General features: G+C 32.0%; 2 protein-coding genes across 10 annotated transcripts in view; both read right to left on the bottom strand.

The window, feature by feature from the left end:
* LOC101266988 (regulatory-associated protein of TOR 1) overlaps positions 1–6,404 on the bottom strand; it is a 30,999-nt gene extending 24,595 nt beyond the window's left edge. For all 9 annotated transcript variants that reach the window (XM_069290418.1, XM_069290420.1, XM_069290423.1 and 6 more), the window contains exons 1-2: positions 5,902–6,404; positions 1,145–1,247 (exon numbers count right to left, since the gene is read on the bottom strand). In XM_069290418.1, coding sequence (XP_069146519.1) covers positions 1,145–1,247; positions 5,902–6,165 — 367 coding nt within the window. In that variant the 5' untranslated portion in view covers positions 6,166–6,404. The remainder of the gene's footprint in view (positions 1–1,144; positions 1,248–5,901) is intronic.
* A 5,871-nt stretch (positions 6,405–12,275) lies between these two features.
* On the bottom strand, positions 12,276–16,529 carry LOC101268729 (alanine--glyoxylate aminotransferase 2 homolog 2, mitochondrial). The gene is made up of 9 exons (XM_004249009.4): positions 16,078–16,529; positions 14,709–14,939; positions 14,220–14,390; positions 13,663–13,806; positions 13,406–13,585; positions 13,054–13,279; positions 12,827–12,940; positions 12,654–12,740; positions 12,276–12,544 (listed from the first exon to the last, which is right to left on the bottom strand). The coding sequence occupies exons 1-9, from the start codon at positions 16,315–16,317 to the stop codon at positions 12,501–12,503; spliced, it is 1,437 nt and encodes a 478-aa protein (XP_004249057.1). The 5' UTR covers positions 16,318–16,529; the 3' UTR covers positions 12,276–12,500.
* Positions 16,530–18,293: the final 1,764 nt, after the last annotated feature.

Raw genomic sequence — 18,293 nt, 5'->3', positions numbered from 1 at the left:
CCTCCATTGCAGAGAGAGTGAGTTGCCAGAAGATCTCCCCGAGGAAGTTGTTGTATTGAAGAGACGGCTAGAAAGGTCTAGCCTTGAAAAGAGTGCTGGGAGCTGATTACGCTTGTTCATATAGCCTTTTATCCAAAGATAACTCCATAGCTGTTTGAATAACAGGCTTTTATTGGATAGATTCTGGCTCCTAATTTTGATATCACCCTGTTTCTTTTCTGTCATTATAAATTTCCAACTCACCAACTGATATGTTCTTTTAAATTTTCACTTTCTATAAAAATAAAGGTCCACCTTAAACTTGTCCAACCTTCTCTCCATCTTCCTTGTAACTGGAACAGACACATAAATATGTGCGTAGAACATCAAGAAACCTTTTCAAACCACGAGATTGGTGACTTAACTTCCAAAATCTATTGGCCCTACCTTATAAGCAGAATACCACACTTGACAACCAAATACTTGAAATTAGAAGAGGGCACTAGTGAAAACCATCAACCAAAGATGTCGTGTAGAAAGGTCACAAGATGTACTTTTCACTTGGTTAGCAGTAAGGGAGATCATGCTCACAACAAAAAACTAAAGGAAGAATGGACTATATAGGTCAGTTGGTGCTACATTTGCAAATGCTCAAGAGATTGATCACTTACTGTTACACTGTCAGATTGATAGCCAATTATGGCTAACTGTGTTAATTTTGTTGAGCAGATAGTGGACGACACAAACCACAATCAAGGATAAGTTATACAACTGGACCTCTAAATGAAAAAAAATGAGGTGTAGAGCTTGGGAAGTAACCCTTTTGTCCCTTAAGTGGGTTGTATAGAGACAAAGAAACATGAAACTTTTTTTTGAGAAGGTAAAGAAACATGAAACTTTTGAAAGGTGGATAGTACTTTAGTACAAATAGTTCTGTTGTCTTCTGGGTCTAGTCAATTTTTAGAGCACCAATGAGGTCCCAGTTAGGATAGATGCTTCAATGTTCTTTGCAGTGAATCTTATCTTTGAAACCTATTTACTTTTTGTATGCCCCTTGTATACTGAAGATTATCTCATCACGTCAAATAAAATATTTACCTTGTCTAAAATATTAGCAAAAAGAAGAAACACTTGTTTTTTGCAGAAGAAGGAAAGTTTAGCATACCAATCCAACACTGCATCCGAGCACAAGGAGATACCCTTATTACATCTGGTGGAGGAACGCCGATGTTCAAACACAGAACAAGGGCAACACATCCCGTCTTCATCTGCAATAAGTTTTGCAAGTTTAGATGGTAAAGATATCAAACATTTGTTTTTGTATGAGAACTTAGCCCGAACACTGTAAGATATCAGCTAGCTCACTATTAAGATTGAAACAAAAGGTCAGCAAGTACTACATATATATATATATGATTTTCTCTTTGTACATTAGTAACAAGCAACAAGTGCAGAAAATGGAGTGGCAAGCCCATTATCCACCGAGTTCTGAACCATGTGCCACAGCCCACGGGCTCTCAGGCATATCTTGGTAATAAAGTAACGCATAAAGTAACAAGCAACAGGTATAAAGCAAATCGAATCAAGCATTTAACAAATCCAAATTTTATCTTTAGACTTGGGCAAGACTGTTGGCAGCAAGAACAGCTTTAGATAACTTTTTTGTTGCCTGAATAAAGAAGCTCTAAACAACTTTTTTTTTTTGCAAAGAAGAAAATGATTCCATCTTAAAATTACTTTCACTTAAATGGTAAGTTGAGTTGTTGAAGAGAATAACAGCAAAAGCATCACAAGGTTAAAGTATGCACAGCACATAATTGAGTAAGCCCAATTTAGCAATAATCAAGAAAGAGCAGAAAAGTTCTAATGCCATAACACAAACAGTCATTAATACATTCAGAAATATAAGAGAAGCTGACAACAGTTTGTACTTCATAATAGCCCTTCTTCTGGTTTCACCAAGCTCTATTTAGATTAGAAGTCCTAGTAAAACCTTTGACTTTTTTCACAAAGTTTATTTCTAGATGTAAATAATAACAAGTGGAAAACAAAATTCCCAGATAATCTACAATGTGTCATAGTGGGACAATTGCAGATTTATGCACATCGCAAGACTGGAATTTGAATCTTAGAAGGAATATTAATGATGGGGAATGAAGACGATGTATATCTTGCTACAAATGCTAAGCGACATAGTGTAGCAGTTGAACGTCAACAAAATAGACTCTATCAGTTGGAGGGGTCACTCCAGGGGTATCTTCTCAGTTAGAAGTTGTTGAAGTATGCTGGATTTTAGCAACAATGTGAGTGTTGGCCTTAGAAAAAAATATGGTACTACAAGGCATCTACAAATGTCTCTTGCTTCTTCTGGATTGTGGATAGGGAGGCATGCCTCGCACAAAACAATCTCCCAGGGGTTTTCAGTTGTACAGTAGATGTCCATTATGTGAAGAACAATCTTGAAGAAGTTACCCGCCTTGTTTTGCATTGCAGGGTTACAAATCAGTTATGGAACATGTTCTTGTCAATTTTTGGTATGTCTTGGACCATGCCTAACTTCATTATAGAAATCCTGAAGTGCTGTACAGGGAAAAAATTTGCAGGAAAGCTCAAAAGACCTGGAGCACTGTTCCTCAAGTTATCTGGTGGCCTATTTAGCTTGGTAAAGATAGAAGAATCTTTAAAGGCAAAAGAAGAAACATACAGCACATTAAACTTAGATAGATTTTGTCGACCGTTTTTTGGTGCAAAGTAGTTTTTGTACCAGATGTAGATGATATTTTAGACGGAATAGCTGATTTGCACAAATTGTGATTGCACTGGCTTATAGTGCAAATATTTTATACAATATATTATTTACCCATCAAAAATGGAATCTCAAGTGTTTATCACATTTATTACTCTGCTTCCACATACAATATAGGTCCAGTATATAAGAGCTTCCCTTTTTCTTCAATACTCCTAGAAGAGCAAAAGAGAGAGATCTTAGTGTTTCTCAGATCAAAAACTCAGAGCTTCTCTTTCTCTTCAATAATCCTACTGCATAATGTAATATTAGGTGGTTGTTCATTTAGGCACAGTTTTGGCTCATGGAGCATCTATTTAGAATCCGGTTTCTACTGGTAAGCATGTTTAAGATAACATTTACATCATTTATAAATAACTAGCTGCGCCAAGATGATAGAATATGCCTAATGTTTCAGGCTAAATATATTTTCCTTTTTGCCTCCTCACAAAATTCTATAATTTTTTCCGAACCAAAAAATCCACAGTATAGCAAAAGGAATAGTGTTCCATATGTTATCATTATTTTGCAAACCCTTTCTGCTCAATTCTTGTGAAAAGGCAAGTATGGTTAGTCAGATTGCCTGGTGAACATACAAAACAACAAAGAATATGGACATAACTGGTAGCTGACTATCTTTGGTATACTAAAAGTGTATCTACATTCTACACCATTTGTAGTAGCAGTAAGAAAAGCATCAGAACACTTCAATTGAGAATATCACTTTCAAAGTGAGTAATGATTGGAAGTTCCTTGGAAAGCTTTAATGTTTTGAAATACACCAGACCTAAGGCAACTTTCACAAGGTGGCTCACTCTCCATGGAAAGCTTCTCACGTCTAATAGATTGATTAAATGGGGCATTGATGTTAGCCCCAACTGCTCACTTTGTGCTACCCACCCGGAGATAGGGACCATCTGTTTGTAGAATGTGAATACACTAGAAAGGTATGAGATGCCATATTGAAATGGATGCACAAGGATGAATGTCCTGCTACCACATGGTCGCAAATGGTTGACTGGGGAATTGCAAATGGGAAGGGGAAATCTCAGATAGCCCAGGTGTTCAAGATAGTGTTTGCAGAAACATGTCACTTTATTTCGCTTGAAAGAAATCAAAGGATTTTTGAAGGATAAAGGGCAGATGTCGCGGTCATTGTCCGGGAAGTGGCTCACCTGTGTTCCAAGACTTCAGACATTAGTCCATACTTTTTTTTGTAATGACTACAGATGTATAAGGTCAAGGCCCAACTGGATACGGAGATAACTCCCTATGATCTAATCTCCAAATCAGTAGAAATTGGTTTATAGTTAGGTTCATTTTCTAGAATAGCTAGTTGAGTTGACTTAGCTGCTTTGTAATTCTTTCCTGGTGATAAATAAAGTTTTTAGTTACCCAAAAAAAATTATTGGAAGCTAGCTTTTTTCGGAATCATAATTGAATTGGTCACTTCCCTCTAAAAGACAAATTCCCTGACTTGCCCAAATTAACCAATTATCCTAATTCCACAATAGCTAGCTACAAAGGAGAAGGTACTTGGAACTTCACATTTAGAAGGAATCTTAATGACAGGGAAATTGAAAGGGTTGTTGCCTTATTGAGAATATCAAAGTGAGCAGTGATTGGAAGCTAGCTATTTGGACTCACATTTGAATTGGTCACTTCCCTCTGAAAGACCAATTTCCTGACTTGTACAAATTAACCAGTCATCCTAATTCCACAAGAGCAAGCTACAAAGAAGAAGGTGATTGGAACTGCACATTAAGAAGTAACCTTAATACATGGGAAATTGGAAAAGGTGTCCTGTCTGGAACTCTTAATACAAATTTTCACCTGTACAAGGCTCCCAGCATGTTCTTCGGCCTGGACTCAGATATGGAATACTAAAGCACCATTCAAAGTGGAATGTTTCTGTATGGCTGGTAGCAAAAAATGCATGTTTGACACATGAAAAATCCTCTAGAGAAGGGGAATTTAATTCTGCAACTGGTGTCAGCTATGTGGAGAGAATTTTGAGACAATGAATAACATTTTCATTCATTGCAAGGTGACAGATTAACTTTTTGCACAAATTTTTGAAATAGCAGGAAATAACTCAATTCAAGAGATTAAGTTTAACTGCAGAATTTTGCTTTCTTTTTTGGAAAAAAGAAGAATTTGTTAATGAAGCAGAATCAATACTGTAAAAGAGCTTTTCTTTGGGGGTTTTTGCTCAGCTATAATTACAACAACACTTTGTGCACATCCAAATAACCTTTTCATAGCCTTTCTCTCCTCGCTTTCGCGAGTTTATACAATTCTTATCCCACCTGCTCAAAGGAGAAGAAAATGTATTCATGGAAATACTTAGAACGTGGAGAAGGATCTGGATTCACTTTTTTATTTGATTCATACCCACGTAAAGGCTTTTCCTGATTAAGAAAACATTAATTTAATGCCAACAATCATGTTGTACATCACAACTTCTAAATTAGGTTGCATGCCTGTGCCACCATGCCGCTGGTTTAGATGCTCATGCCTTCATGCAACTTAGAGATTGAATCTTTCACGGCCATATCCAACAAAGACACTAGACGGTAGACACATGTTTGAAGTATTCACATTGGGAAAAAATTATATCACCTTACATAGTACATCATGGCTGACTCATATTAAAAAAATATTGTCAAATACAAATCAAAGAAACTAATGGTTTGATGGGAACTTTAACAGCTTGTTACCAATGTTAGCGTTGTGGAGTTTTCATGTTTATTTTGACAGACAAGTAGAAAATTTAACCTTGTGCTCAGATGAGCATCATCCTCCCATATATATTTCTTCACCTTGAACAAATGAAGGTTACACTAAACTAATATCCAAGAAAATCCTAAGAAGAAACTAATAACCTTCGGTAAAGATAACAGAATTTGAAACTATTTCAATCATATAGGGGAAAACAAATGAAAGCACAAATTAGAACAGTATTATTACTGAATTTAAGTAGAATGAGAATTAAAGATTCCTATGGCTGATTCCAATCAATTTGTTATTGATGCATTGTTGATAGATTTAGGTGACAATTGAAACTAGTTCATTCAAAATGTGCTTCCAAATTAAGAATTGCAATAAAAACAAATGTATAAGGAGGCACATCTTACCCGGTTCTTATTCCGCCACTTAGAGACCAAATCAGTATTAGCCGGTGAAGGAGGGACATACGCCTCAAACTCATCAGGACGAAGCTCACGAAACCACACAAATGGCCGTACATCATTCATACTTGTCTCTGTCGTCGTCTTCATCTCATTTTCAGCAGCAACAACATCAAAGCTACCATCATTGTTTCGGTCGCCGTCTTCATAATCTTCAGACTCCTCCACAACAGCTGATAACTGAGAAATCGTCAAATCTCCCAATGCCATTTGAATTGTATAACCTTGATCACTAATCAGATAAATTCTGAACAGCAACTCAAAAAAGAGTTAGAACGAAAATGCAAGATGTTTGTGATGAGGTGAGATACGATTGTTGAGATTAATCAAACGAAGCCGGAAACCATATACGGTGAGAGATTGAGATTCACTGTAAAGCTCAAGCTCAAAATCGTCCTGCTAAGAACCCTAGAAGCAAGGTGCACCAAAAGTGGAAGCCATGGACAAGCGGAGAAAGTGAGGAAGAGAAGCAAATATATAGGGGTATGAAAGAGGAAAAGGAAGTTTTGGAATTATCAAAATGGTCCTTCAAGAAAGGGTATTATACTATTCGTGTCCTTATATATATCACGTATTTAAAATGATCCTCAATATATAAGAAAAGTCATTTTAGTCTTCAATTTATATACTAACTATAACTAATCAAATTGATTCTTAATTTATGAAAAGAAAAATTATTTCAGTTCATGAAATGATAATTTTAATTTAAATCTTAAAAATGACAATACAAAGTAAAAATTATTGAGTTTAGAAACATAAAATAATGACAGTAAAACTTTTCTATTGTAATCAAATCTTAAATAATGAGAATAAAGGTCAATTTTACAATTTTGATTAAAATTTTTGTATTAATAATTACTCCTATGTTTTTGTGTTAGAAAATATAACTTACTTATGTCTCTTGTTGCAATGTGTGTAGACACTGAAATTATGTGGGACTATACAAGATTGGATTAAACTCAAATTAGAATTTTTGGACGCTACTCAACTTTAAACTCTAGTTTATGCCTATATAAAAGGTACTAAATTCTCTTAAAAGGAATCTCGAAAATTTCATAAAGAGATCAAGATCTCGAATACTCCACAAATTGATGATTTATTTATAAAGAGAGGTCAAAATGTAAATCATCCTATTTCGAGAAATACGCCACTAACGGCCCTCGAATCATAGATAAATTCTAGGAGAGTAGAATCAAGGGATCAACAAAATTTCGTTTGCAACAAATTTTAAACATATGGAAAATAAATAAACTATACAAATAAAATATGAAAAAATATGATTTTATTGATCAAGATAGATTGCGGGTACAATTATGTTAATCCTAATCCATCGAAATGATTATTTTAGTTTTAAATCTTAAAAATGATAATACAAATAAAAGTTGTTGAGTTTAGAAACATAAAATAATGAAAGTAAAACTTTCTTATCATAATCAAATCTTATATAATGATAATAAAGGTCAATTTTTGTTAGTTTTGCTATTTTTGATCAAAATTCTTTTATCAATAATTAGTTTTTGCGTTTGAAAATATAAATAGATTGTTTGACTTACATGTGACAGAGGAAAAGTATAATTTTTGTTTCTTTTACGTGATTATGTAGTTACGTTTAGCTCTGTGCAAAGGGCTTCAGTTTTTTCTTTCCATTACTTCTTCTACATTTATTATTATTTATTTAGAGGATTTTTGCTTGACTTAATTCTTGTTTTTGTTATTTACTTTCATTCATCAAGTATAATCTATAATTCATATCAATGTGTGTGTATATTAAATATCGATTAATACCAAAATTTAGGATGATATATAAATATTAATAAAATCATATTTAAATAGGTGTTTTTTAACAAACTTTATCAACATTCATACAGAGTAAAGATAATTGAGTTAAAATCTCAGTGGCGGAGTCAGAATTTTCAATATGGGGTTCAAAATTCGAAGGAGTAAACATATATATGAACTAGTCGAAAGGGGTTTGACGTCTATTATATACAAATAAAAGATAATTTTAACCGTACAAATATAATAATATTTTCCTTCGAAAAGGGTTCTGATGAAACCCCTAAAGACATACTGGCTCCGCACACCCCTGGTTATGGCTCCGCAAACCCTTGGTTAAAGCAACAACTTTTATTTTTTTCTCATTAGATGATTTTTTTTATAAAAGTCCAAATTTTTAACCTAAAAAATCTCTCATAAATTTTAGAGAATAGGGTCTCTTATATCTATATAAAAAAAAATATGAACTACTTAAGTATATATCTAAAAGATTAGAGTAACTAAAAGAATATTGCTAAAAATACATGTTAGATCAATTTATTTATATAAATCAAAAAAATAAATAACTTGAATTATAATTCAAAATTGAAGAAAATAATATATTTATCCCATTTAGACAATATGACTCATGACCTTCGAATTCTGAATTATCCTCTATATTTGCAAAAAGTTTTCAATAGAATTCAATGAACCTTTAATATCTCATTTAATTATTGAAATAAAGTGTCACCTAAAAAAAACATAATCTTAAGTTTAAAATGAATTTGTAAAATGAAAAAAAATATATATAAAAGAATTTAATCAAAGAAGCTATGGTTTGAAATTATAATACAACTATGTTTCTTGCTACAAGAACAACGTTATGTTATAATGAAAATTAAACAAGAAACATGTGTACTTCATTGTTGCATGACACACGTGATGGAGGGAGGGAAAATAAAGTCTTTTTTTTTTTTACGTGACTCTGTATTTTAAGCTTTGATTTGTGTGAAGAGCTTCAATTCTTCTTTTTTTTTTTTGTCTTTTTCAGTATTTATGCGTGAAAGAGTTTTTAGTTTTTTTGCATTACTTTATATTTATTTATTACCAGTTCAAAATACATGTTTTGCACATTGCTATAAGAATGCAATTATATTATAAGGAAAAATAGAAAAAATGTGTACTTCATTGTTGCACGACACACGTGATGGAGAGAGAAAAATATATATATTTTATTTTTTAATGTAATTGTATAGTTTACGCTTTGATACGCACTTATAGATTAATATAGAGAGAGATATTCACACACATTATAAAAATGTATACTTACTTTATTATTGCACGACACACAATAATGAAGGGAGGAAAATTATAATTTTTACTTTCTTTCACGTGATTGTGTAATTTGCGCATTAATTTATGCTAAGGGCTTCAACTCTTTTTGTTTTTGTCTTTTTCGTTAATGTGTGCAAGAACTTCATTTTTTTTTTCTTTCTATTATTTCTTCTATATTTATTATTATCTATTTATCAAATAGCCTGTTCTTTTTTTTGTTGGACTTAATTCTTGATTTTTTTAATTTACCTTCTTTCATCAAGTTGTTGATCTCTAATTGAAATAAGTGTTGTGTGTATTGTATATCAATTATTGATCAGTTTTAAGTTTTTAATGACACATAAATATATTAATAAAAATACTTTTAAATAGTTATTTTTTAAAAAAAAATGCTTTATAAATGATAAATATTATTATGTCAAAATTTTGAATTTAAAGATTCTTTCGATCTTTTATCTACGTTCACTCTAAGTAAAATAATTAGTTGAAGCTACAACTTTTTTTTCTCAACTATATGATATTAGATGATTCTTTTATAAAGTCTAGACTTTTACCGTGAAAAAATTTTGTTTTCCCAAATTTTTAGAAAATAAGTTCTCTTATTCGTAAAAAAGAACGAGTTACTTATGTATATATCTTTAAGATTAGAATATCTAAAAGAAAATGTTGCTAAATATGCGGGTGTGTTTGGTATGAAGGACAATGTTTTCCATGAAAAAAAAATTCCTAGAAAATATTTTCCTAGAAAACAAGTAGATTTTGAACTTATTTTCTCATGTTTGGTTGGTGAGTTGAAAATATTTTTCAGAAATGATTTTTAGTGTTTGATTTATGAATGAAAAATGTTTTTTGAGAAATATTTTTTATTTTTACTAGAGTAGAAAATAATCTATGAAATTGAAAATATCTTTTAGAAATAATTTTTCTTGAGTGGATGTGGGGAGGGTGGGTATGTATGGGATAGGTGAAAAATTAAAATTTGAAGTTGAAACTATTTTTTAAAAACAAAATTAATTTTTTTGGGGGTTGGGGAGAGGGGGCTGGCGGGGGGTGGGCAGGGGTTAGGTGAAAAATAAAAGTTTGAAGTTTAAAATATTTTTTAAAAATAAAATTAACTTTTTTTTTGTGGGGGAGGGAGGGGGGGGTTGGTAGGGGGTAGGAGCTGGCGGGGGGAGGGGGGAGGGGAGGGAGGGAGGGAGGAGTTTTAAAATAAAAATATTTTTAAAAAGGAACTCAAATTTTTTTGAGAGGGGATGGGGAGTGGAGTGAGGAGTGGGGGGCTAGTTGGTGGGGGATGGTTGGGGTGGTGGATCAGCAATCGGGTGAAAAATTAAATTTTGAAATTGGAAATAGGCTCAATGTCTAGTGGCTTAGGAATAGGCTCATGTCTAGTGTTTTAGAAATTATAATACAATTACAGTAAAATCTTACTAAATTAATGTTCGATTAATTAATAATCTTCTCAAGATAATATTTTTCTTCGATCTCGATTTGGGTCAATGGATAAAATCACTCATTTCAATAAGATAATATATTTTCAGAATGCCCCTATATAAATATATGGTTGCATTAATATGATGATTAATAGTTCTTTCAAAGTACATATACATTTAAAACAATTTAGTGAAATATGATTTTATGCATAAATTTTTTTTTGTTGAAATTCAAATCTAATTGAACCTCGTCTCTTATTTACTCACTGCATCCAAAAGTTTCGATATGATCTTTTCGAACCACACAATAAAATTAAGAAGAGTTCTATGTGTGATAAGTGTTTCCTTACTATAACTGGTTCCAATGTATTATATCATCTTCAACTTTATTTTTTAAATGATATTCACAATTTTTTGTAAACTTTGGACCTTTGAACATGTATCATTTTCAGCATCCAACAAGTTATTAACGTTCATTTTATTATAGTCACCGAGATCACTAATCATGACCTCAAGTTCATAAATGACGTTTCACAAGTGAGTTTATTTATTGAATTCTTAGAGATATCATCCCAAAAAATTTTGCTATATTGAAACACTCTTTTAATTAATAAATATTATTTTATCGATTAAATAATATCTTTATAAAATAATTATATTTTATATTCTCGTCTATATTAATTTGGGCAACTTTCGCATATAGCAAATAAAAAATTCATATTTGTATGCTATAACAAAGTTTGCATAATTGCGCTCCATAGCAAACATAGAAACTGTATAATTCGCTGTACATATACAACAAATTGTATAAAACGAAGTGTATAAAACAAGAAAGAGAAAGACACTTGGGCAGAAAACTGTACAAAAACGAAGTGTATAAAATGAATTGTATTATTATAAGTGTACAAAATGATTATATACAATTTGAATTTGTATAAAATGAGAAAGAGAGAAAGACAAAATAGACTTGACAAGGAATATACAATTGAATCGAATTGTATAAAATGAGAAAGAGAGAAATTAGATACAATTTAAAAATTGTATAAAACGAGAAAGAGAGAAAAGCAAAAGAAACTGGGCAGGGGAGTATTTTTATTGTATAATTATAAGTGTATAGGATGAAAATATATGTACTTGCATGTGTATATACAATTTTCTCATGCTTTATACAAACAGAAACACAATTTATACATTTCGCTTCTGTTTGTATAAGTGAGAAAGGCAAGGGTTGCGAGCGAAATCTGGAAGAGGGGAGAAAGGGGAACAAAAATATATGTATTTATACAATTTTCTCTGCTTTATACAAATAGAAACAGTTTTTTACACTTGTGTTTGTATAAAAAGTGAGGAAGCGAGCAAGAGATTAGAACGAGAATGAGAGAGTGGCGAGCGAGATTTTCGAGAGAGAGGCGACGGACAAATTTTGGCAAACGTTTGTTATGGAACACAATTAAATCAAACCCTAACTACTCTATTTATTTTAGGTTATTAGTTTGCTATTATATACGATTATTCCTATTAATTAAATGAGATTTTACTTTTTTGCTAGCAGAACAAAAATTGAAGTATGCATGACACACGATGGAGGGAGGAAAAGTATAGTTTTCACTTCTTTCACATGATTGTGTAGTTTACGCTTTGATTTGGCTAAAGACTTCAACTCTCTCTCTTTTTTTTTTTTTGTCTTTTTATTAGTGCTTGAAAGGGCTTCAACTTTATCTTTTTTTTCAATTAGTTTTTCTTTTACTAGTTTAGAGTAAGATGATGTGCTAGCTCATAAAGAAAAACAAGACAGTATTTCCAGAGACAACGAGTTGTTGACTCATATTATATGATGATAGTTAGATACTGTACGTACTGAAGTAGCTGCTGATTTTCAACTGACATACATGAACATAAAAGCTATATAAAGGAGTTCCATTAACTATGCCATTATCATATGGCTATAGGAGGAACTGTAATTGCTAAGCTGTTGAACTGTAGTATCTTGGACACACGTACGAGGCACGTAATGAAGAGTCTTTATATCTTTGACATTGCACAATCCATCACATCTGCCACGAAATCTGCAACCGAAGTTTCAGACATATAAGAGCCAAACTCCTCGAAAGGACAGAGTGTAGCTTGAATTGGGCGATTTACATTGAGTAAGGAGAAAAGAGAGCTTAAATGTACCTGCATCTTCTTTAGTGAAACAAAGTGGAGGTGTAATTCTGAAGACATTTCCACGGAATCCACCCTTGCCAACTAGTACTCCCATATCTTTAAGTCGAATAGATAAACTAAGTTAATACATATGGTGTAATTTAACGACTGGACAAAAGGATGATGATTTAAGAGAAACTTACCTTTCATATGGTTCATGATATGAAGAGTTTCAGCTTTAGCAGGAGTTTTTAGTTTGCGGTCAGTCACTAGTTCAACACCTAGAAGCAGTCCTCTTCCCCTCACATCACCAACAACTGCATGAATGTTATTGCGGAAGCTATAATCGATTGAAAGTGATAATGAAAGAAATGAAGTGTTTCCTCTAAAAAAGGTATTTGATAAAGGTGAGGGGAGAAAAATATCTTACTTTCATGCTTATTTTTGATAGCCATAAGGCGCTCTTTCAAGTAGGAACCAACAAAGTGAGCATTTTGTTGAAGGTTTTCTTTTTCAATCACTCTAAGGACAGCAAGTCCTGCAGAAGTACAAACAGGGTTTCCACCAAATGTGTTGAAATAATTACTATGGCACAAGACTTCTGCAATCTCAGGAGTTGTTACCACAGCTCCAAGGGGTATTCCGTTTCCAATGCCCTAGAAGAAAAACAAGGAAAAGGTAAAAAAAGATTCATTATTGGCCGAGTTATAATCAGGAGATGTATGTCTTCTTTTGTCATCGAGTATGTAAAATAGCAGATTGTCATTGTTGAAGAGACTGACTTTTGCCATTGTCACTATGTCAGGAACCACTCCTTGGTTCTCAAATCCCCAGAACTGGCTTCCTGTGCGAGCAAATCCAGATTGAACCTCATCTGCAATACAAAGGCCTCCAGCTTTTCGTACAGCGTTGTATGCAGCAGGCAAGTAACCTGGAGCCAATTCAACTATCCCACCAACACCCTACACTTAAAAGGAACATTATGGAGGATGATGTTTTACAGAATTGAGATGGACAAGGTAACATCAGGGATGAGTACCTGTATAGCTTCAGACATAAAAGCAGCAACCCTTCCAGATGTTCCAAATTGGATAAGATCTTCAACATCCTTCGCATACTTCTCACCATCAGAACCAAAAACACCTCTGTATGGGTCAGGGTTTATGGCATGATGAACTCCACTCTGATCAGCAAAGTAAATAGTAAGTGAACAAGAGACAGAGTAATAAGCATAACAAGGTTTTTTACATTATAGGACCCGCATATGCTACCTAGTTACACTACTGCAGATTTCCTAATACTCCAATTGTTATAGATAATCAAATACAACTTAGAATAGATAGAAACATCAAAGTTTTATTTAGTGCTAATTTTTTCCGCTGCCTTCTCCATTTTCACTGAATATCAGATCTAACAAAGGAGAATATGCAACATAATAACACTGTAACTTCTTAATGATGATAAGATACCAAGTAAAATCACAGAGCAATCCATTAACCCCTTTAATGTAACTTCATAATAGTCATCTGATAAAATATGGATGGTTGCATCAAGTAAACACAGAGGAATAACAATTTGCAGACTACGAAGTTGTACCTGTACTACATTGAATTTCCAAACGCTTTGCCCAGTGGTGCTCATAGTGGCAGCTGCGTTTCCATGGTAAGCATTCCTTAGAGAAATGATATCATGACAACCGGTGTATAATCTTGCCATCATAATGGCTAACTCATTTGCCTCAGTCCCGGAATTGGTGAAGAACACAACCTGGAAAAGCAATCATATGTCTCGATCAGATTGTAGACATGGATTTAATGTATAAACAATAGCATTGAAAGTACTTTTACACTACAGTGTATCCATTATAGAAGATAACCTGCATCATTTTCCAGGCTACTGATTTCACTTTATATGGTTACAAGTATTGTGCATATAAGTTAAACTCATTTTGTAATTTTCCATGATAAAGACCGCATTTCTTATGGATGATCTGGACAGTTACATATATTGTGTATAGAAGTTAAACTTTGTAGACATAAGTTGATATGGTGCTCTAGATAAAAAGACCAGAGAGTAAAGAACTACCTTGAGATCACCAGGTAACTTAGAAGCAAGTGCCTCAGCAAAATCAGTAATTGCGTTATTGAGGTATAATATAGTCGAGTGCTGTAAGCGTTTGGTTTGGTTTACGATGGCCTCTACCACATCAGGGTGGCAGTGTCCACAAGATACAGTTGCAATTCCTCCAAATGCATCAAGATATCGACGTCCATTGCTGTCAAATAAGTATTGCATCTTTCCATGTACCAAATGCAGCTGTACAAAATAACCACAATCACATTCACAATCTAAATATTAATAGTACCATAATGAAATTACAGAATACTGAATCAGGTAATTCTCAAACTAGACCTAACCATTACTGAATCTGAAGATGAAACTTTACACTGCTAAAAAATGAACATAAAAGAGACCTCAAGGTAGTTTGCTGTATTCAACTCTAAGCCTCACAATATTTACTAAGACTTCCTTGCGTTGACAATTCAGCATCATACAACTTGTAGTACTTTTTATATAATCTTTCCAATGCTTGTTTCAAATTAATACATACAGATTTCAGCGTCGGAATAGTACTTCAACTCGTCTCCATCCGTCTCACAATGTGTCATGTTTCTCTCTTACACGCCCCTTAAGAAAATACTTATTAATTAGGAGGAGTTTTGACTATTTCATCCTTATTTGTATCTTAATATATATAATCTCTCTCCATTTATACTTTTTTTATCTATGTCATTTCCCATAATTGAGCTGTTTATAGTATTCGAGAACAATTACTAACGAGGGAAACATTAAACAATAATATACCCCGTGAAATTCTACAACTAGGTAGGAGAAAACAATTACTCTGAGTGGAAAATGGGAAAAGAAAAAATGAATTTTTATCTTAACTCTGAAATGACAAATGATTTGAGACTAACTATTTTATAGATCAACAACAACATACCTAAGAAAAGACAGAACACGTAATTAGATACAGCTAATTAGAAGTGAAAAGAAAGACGAAAATGAAAAAAAAAAAAAAAGGTTAAAGGAATCTAATCACGTTAACTCCGCATGAACACGCAAAACGAAAATCAGTAATTGGTTAAATAACATTAAATAATCATCCCAATTCCACCAAAATCATTCAAAACATTATTAATTTACATCTCAATCTCAATTTTAACTCTTTTTTTTTTTCAATGCGGAGTTCCGCGGATCCGGTCACTGCAGACAGGATTTTCTTCGTACAGAGCTCAAACCCGAAAATCTGGTTAAGAATGAAGCAGTCTCGCCACTGTACACAATCAGTTGTTCCTCAATTTTAACTTAAGCCCCACTTAGTTATACTACAAATTCTATCTTTTTTCAATTTTTCACTAAACAATCAGCTAATTAGTTAAAAAAAACTCACCGGATTTTTTTCATAGAAGTAAAACATAGAAGGGCTAAGAAACTCCTTCCGTTTGCTCAAAATTTCATCGGCTGAGGGTCCATTGTACGGCGGCGGAGAGTAGTCGAAGTGAGGCATCTGAGGATTGATGATCAAATCATCCTCCTTTTGCGATGCTAAGCCCAATTGAGAATAACAACGCTGCGATAAACCTCGCAACTCTCCTACCCATTTTGCCCTTGTTACTACCAACCTCTGCATGTTGACGGTGACGACCGGTGCCGGAGAAATCTTTTTGCTGCCAGCCGGCGATGATTTGAAAAAAAGAAGACGAGTAGAAAGAATTAATGTTGAAATTGGAACGTGGCTCACATGTATATATAGGGAGGAATTTGATATGAAAGATTATAAAACGTCTTTATCTTATAGTAGTAATATATAATCTCAAATAAATAAAATAAAACACTCGTTCCGTTTATTATTTTTTTTTAAAAATATGTTAAAGACAAGTAGAAATGAATCGAGAGTGTGATCTTAGAAATGTAAAAAGTGTTTTCTAATGTAAAAAGGGGTGTATTTTTTTACAAAATTGGATGTTTGATTAAATTTTTTTAACATAAATAAATATTTTTAAAAATAATAATAAAAAAGAAATTCAAAAGCTAGAAAATAATTTTTTTAAAAATCACTTTCTTTTGGGAAGTATTGAAAAGTATCTAAACTTTTTTTTGCAAATAAAACATGGTTATTGTTTTAATATGATGCAGTGAAAGATGTATCAACTTATAGATACATGGTTCAAGAATGTGAATATATAGGAAAAAATTAAACTAAATCACAATCACAAGTAATAAATTCATTTAATGAGTTAAAATTGAATTAAAATAAAATCACATTAAAAATAAATTAGGTTGCATAGGCTTAAACTTGATCAATGCAAAATTATTTTATGTTCAACCATAAAATTATTGTCGGAAAATCTTGTTTTGGTTAAAAGAATCATTTTTTTAGTATGAGTAAGTACTAGTATATATATGGTATAACCTTTTATATCCGAAATATGTCATGCATTTTTATGATACAAATATAATTTATTCCAAAGTCAGATTATTATTATATTTTTTTTAATATAAATTTATGAGATACTTATTCATAGAATAAATTTATTATATCAAAAATATATTTCTGTCGATGTTTTAAAAATTTAAGTATATATATATTTATAGCGTATATATTCAATAAGTTTTCTTATATTGAAAGCATACATATATATTTTATGATTGATTTTCATGTATATTAAAATATGCTATTTTCGTTAATGTTTTATATGTCATGTTGATAGTGAATCAATATCGTGTATTGATAATACACTCAATTAATACAAAAATGTTTAGTTATATTTTTTTTCGTTTAAGTTTTGGATCATATTTGACACGTGTATCCAAAATATGTATTTGAAAATTAAAATAATCAAATTTGATAACTAGTTTTGATTTTAATTACCTTGTGAAACAAATCAAACTTTCGATTATTAATTTAGGAACAATTGTATATTATTATAACATTACTATTACTTAACAATGCATGAACATTGGATTGGGTTAATAGCTAAGAATTATTTGGAATAAATATCCAAAGTACATTCAGAGTCTAGTCAGATATAATTTTGGTTACGTTCCATTTACGTAATTTCAATTAATGCTTACTTGTATTGCTGGAAATAGATATTGTCCTATATTAAAATTGTATATAGTTAGGTATTAATTAGTCGTATGTTTTTAAGAAATTTATTTGGGACTCACAATTTGTTAGTAGCAAGTTATTATTTGTGATTTATAAAAAAAATTTAGGTATCTTAAAAAATTTAATTTTCTCACTATTATTAGGATATATAAATTATTTTTTCTCATGATAAAATAGGAAAAAATGATTCTATAATAAAGACGCTGCAAATCAAATAATAAAACAAATTATACACAATAAACACTAAGCTTTCTTTTAATTTGAAAAAATGACGCAAAAAATATTCAGAACTCGATACGTTTTTCAGATTTTCAATTTATGTAAAAATTGAGGCCAAACATATGAATTTATAATCAATAAAAAATAATAATGTGAATATGTACTATTATTTTTGCCTCTCAAAAAAGTTATAATATCTTCCAAGGGAAAAGATGTTTGTAGAGGTCACAATAATATGTTAACATGTGTAGCTGATTGAAAAGAACATTTTTTAT

The sequence above is a fragment of the Solanum lycopersicum genome, chromosome 10 (assembly GCF_036512215.1).
Source record: "Solanum lycopersicum chromosome 10, SLM_r2.1".
Classification (NCBI taxonomy): Eukaryota; Viridiplantae; Streptophyta; class Magnoliopsida; order Solanales; family Solanaceae; genus Solanum; species Solanum lycopersicum.
The sequence above is the reverse complement of the archived record's forward strand: the minus strand, read 5'-3'. Positions and strand labels throughout refer to the sequence as shown.

Excerpts from the sequence above, each read along its gene's own strand:
- LOC101268729 (XM_004249009.4), bottom strand. The coding sequence starts at position 16,317 with ATGCAGAGGTTGGTAGTAACAAGGGCAAAATGGGTAGGAGAGTTGCGA. Across the intron at positions 14,391-14,708 it reads AGTTACCTGGTGATCTCAAG|GTTGTGTTCTTCACCAATTC; the intron begins GTAGTTCTTTAC and ends TTGCTTTTCCAG. Across the intron at positions 12,941-13,053 it reads TATCAAAAATAAGCATGAAA|TTGTTGGTGATGTGAGGGGA; the intron begins GTAAGATATTTT and ends ACATTCATGCAG.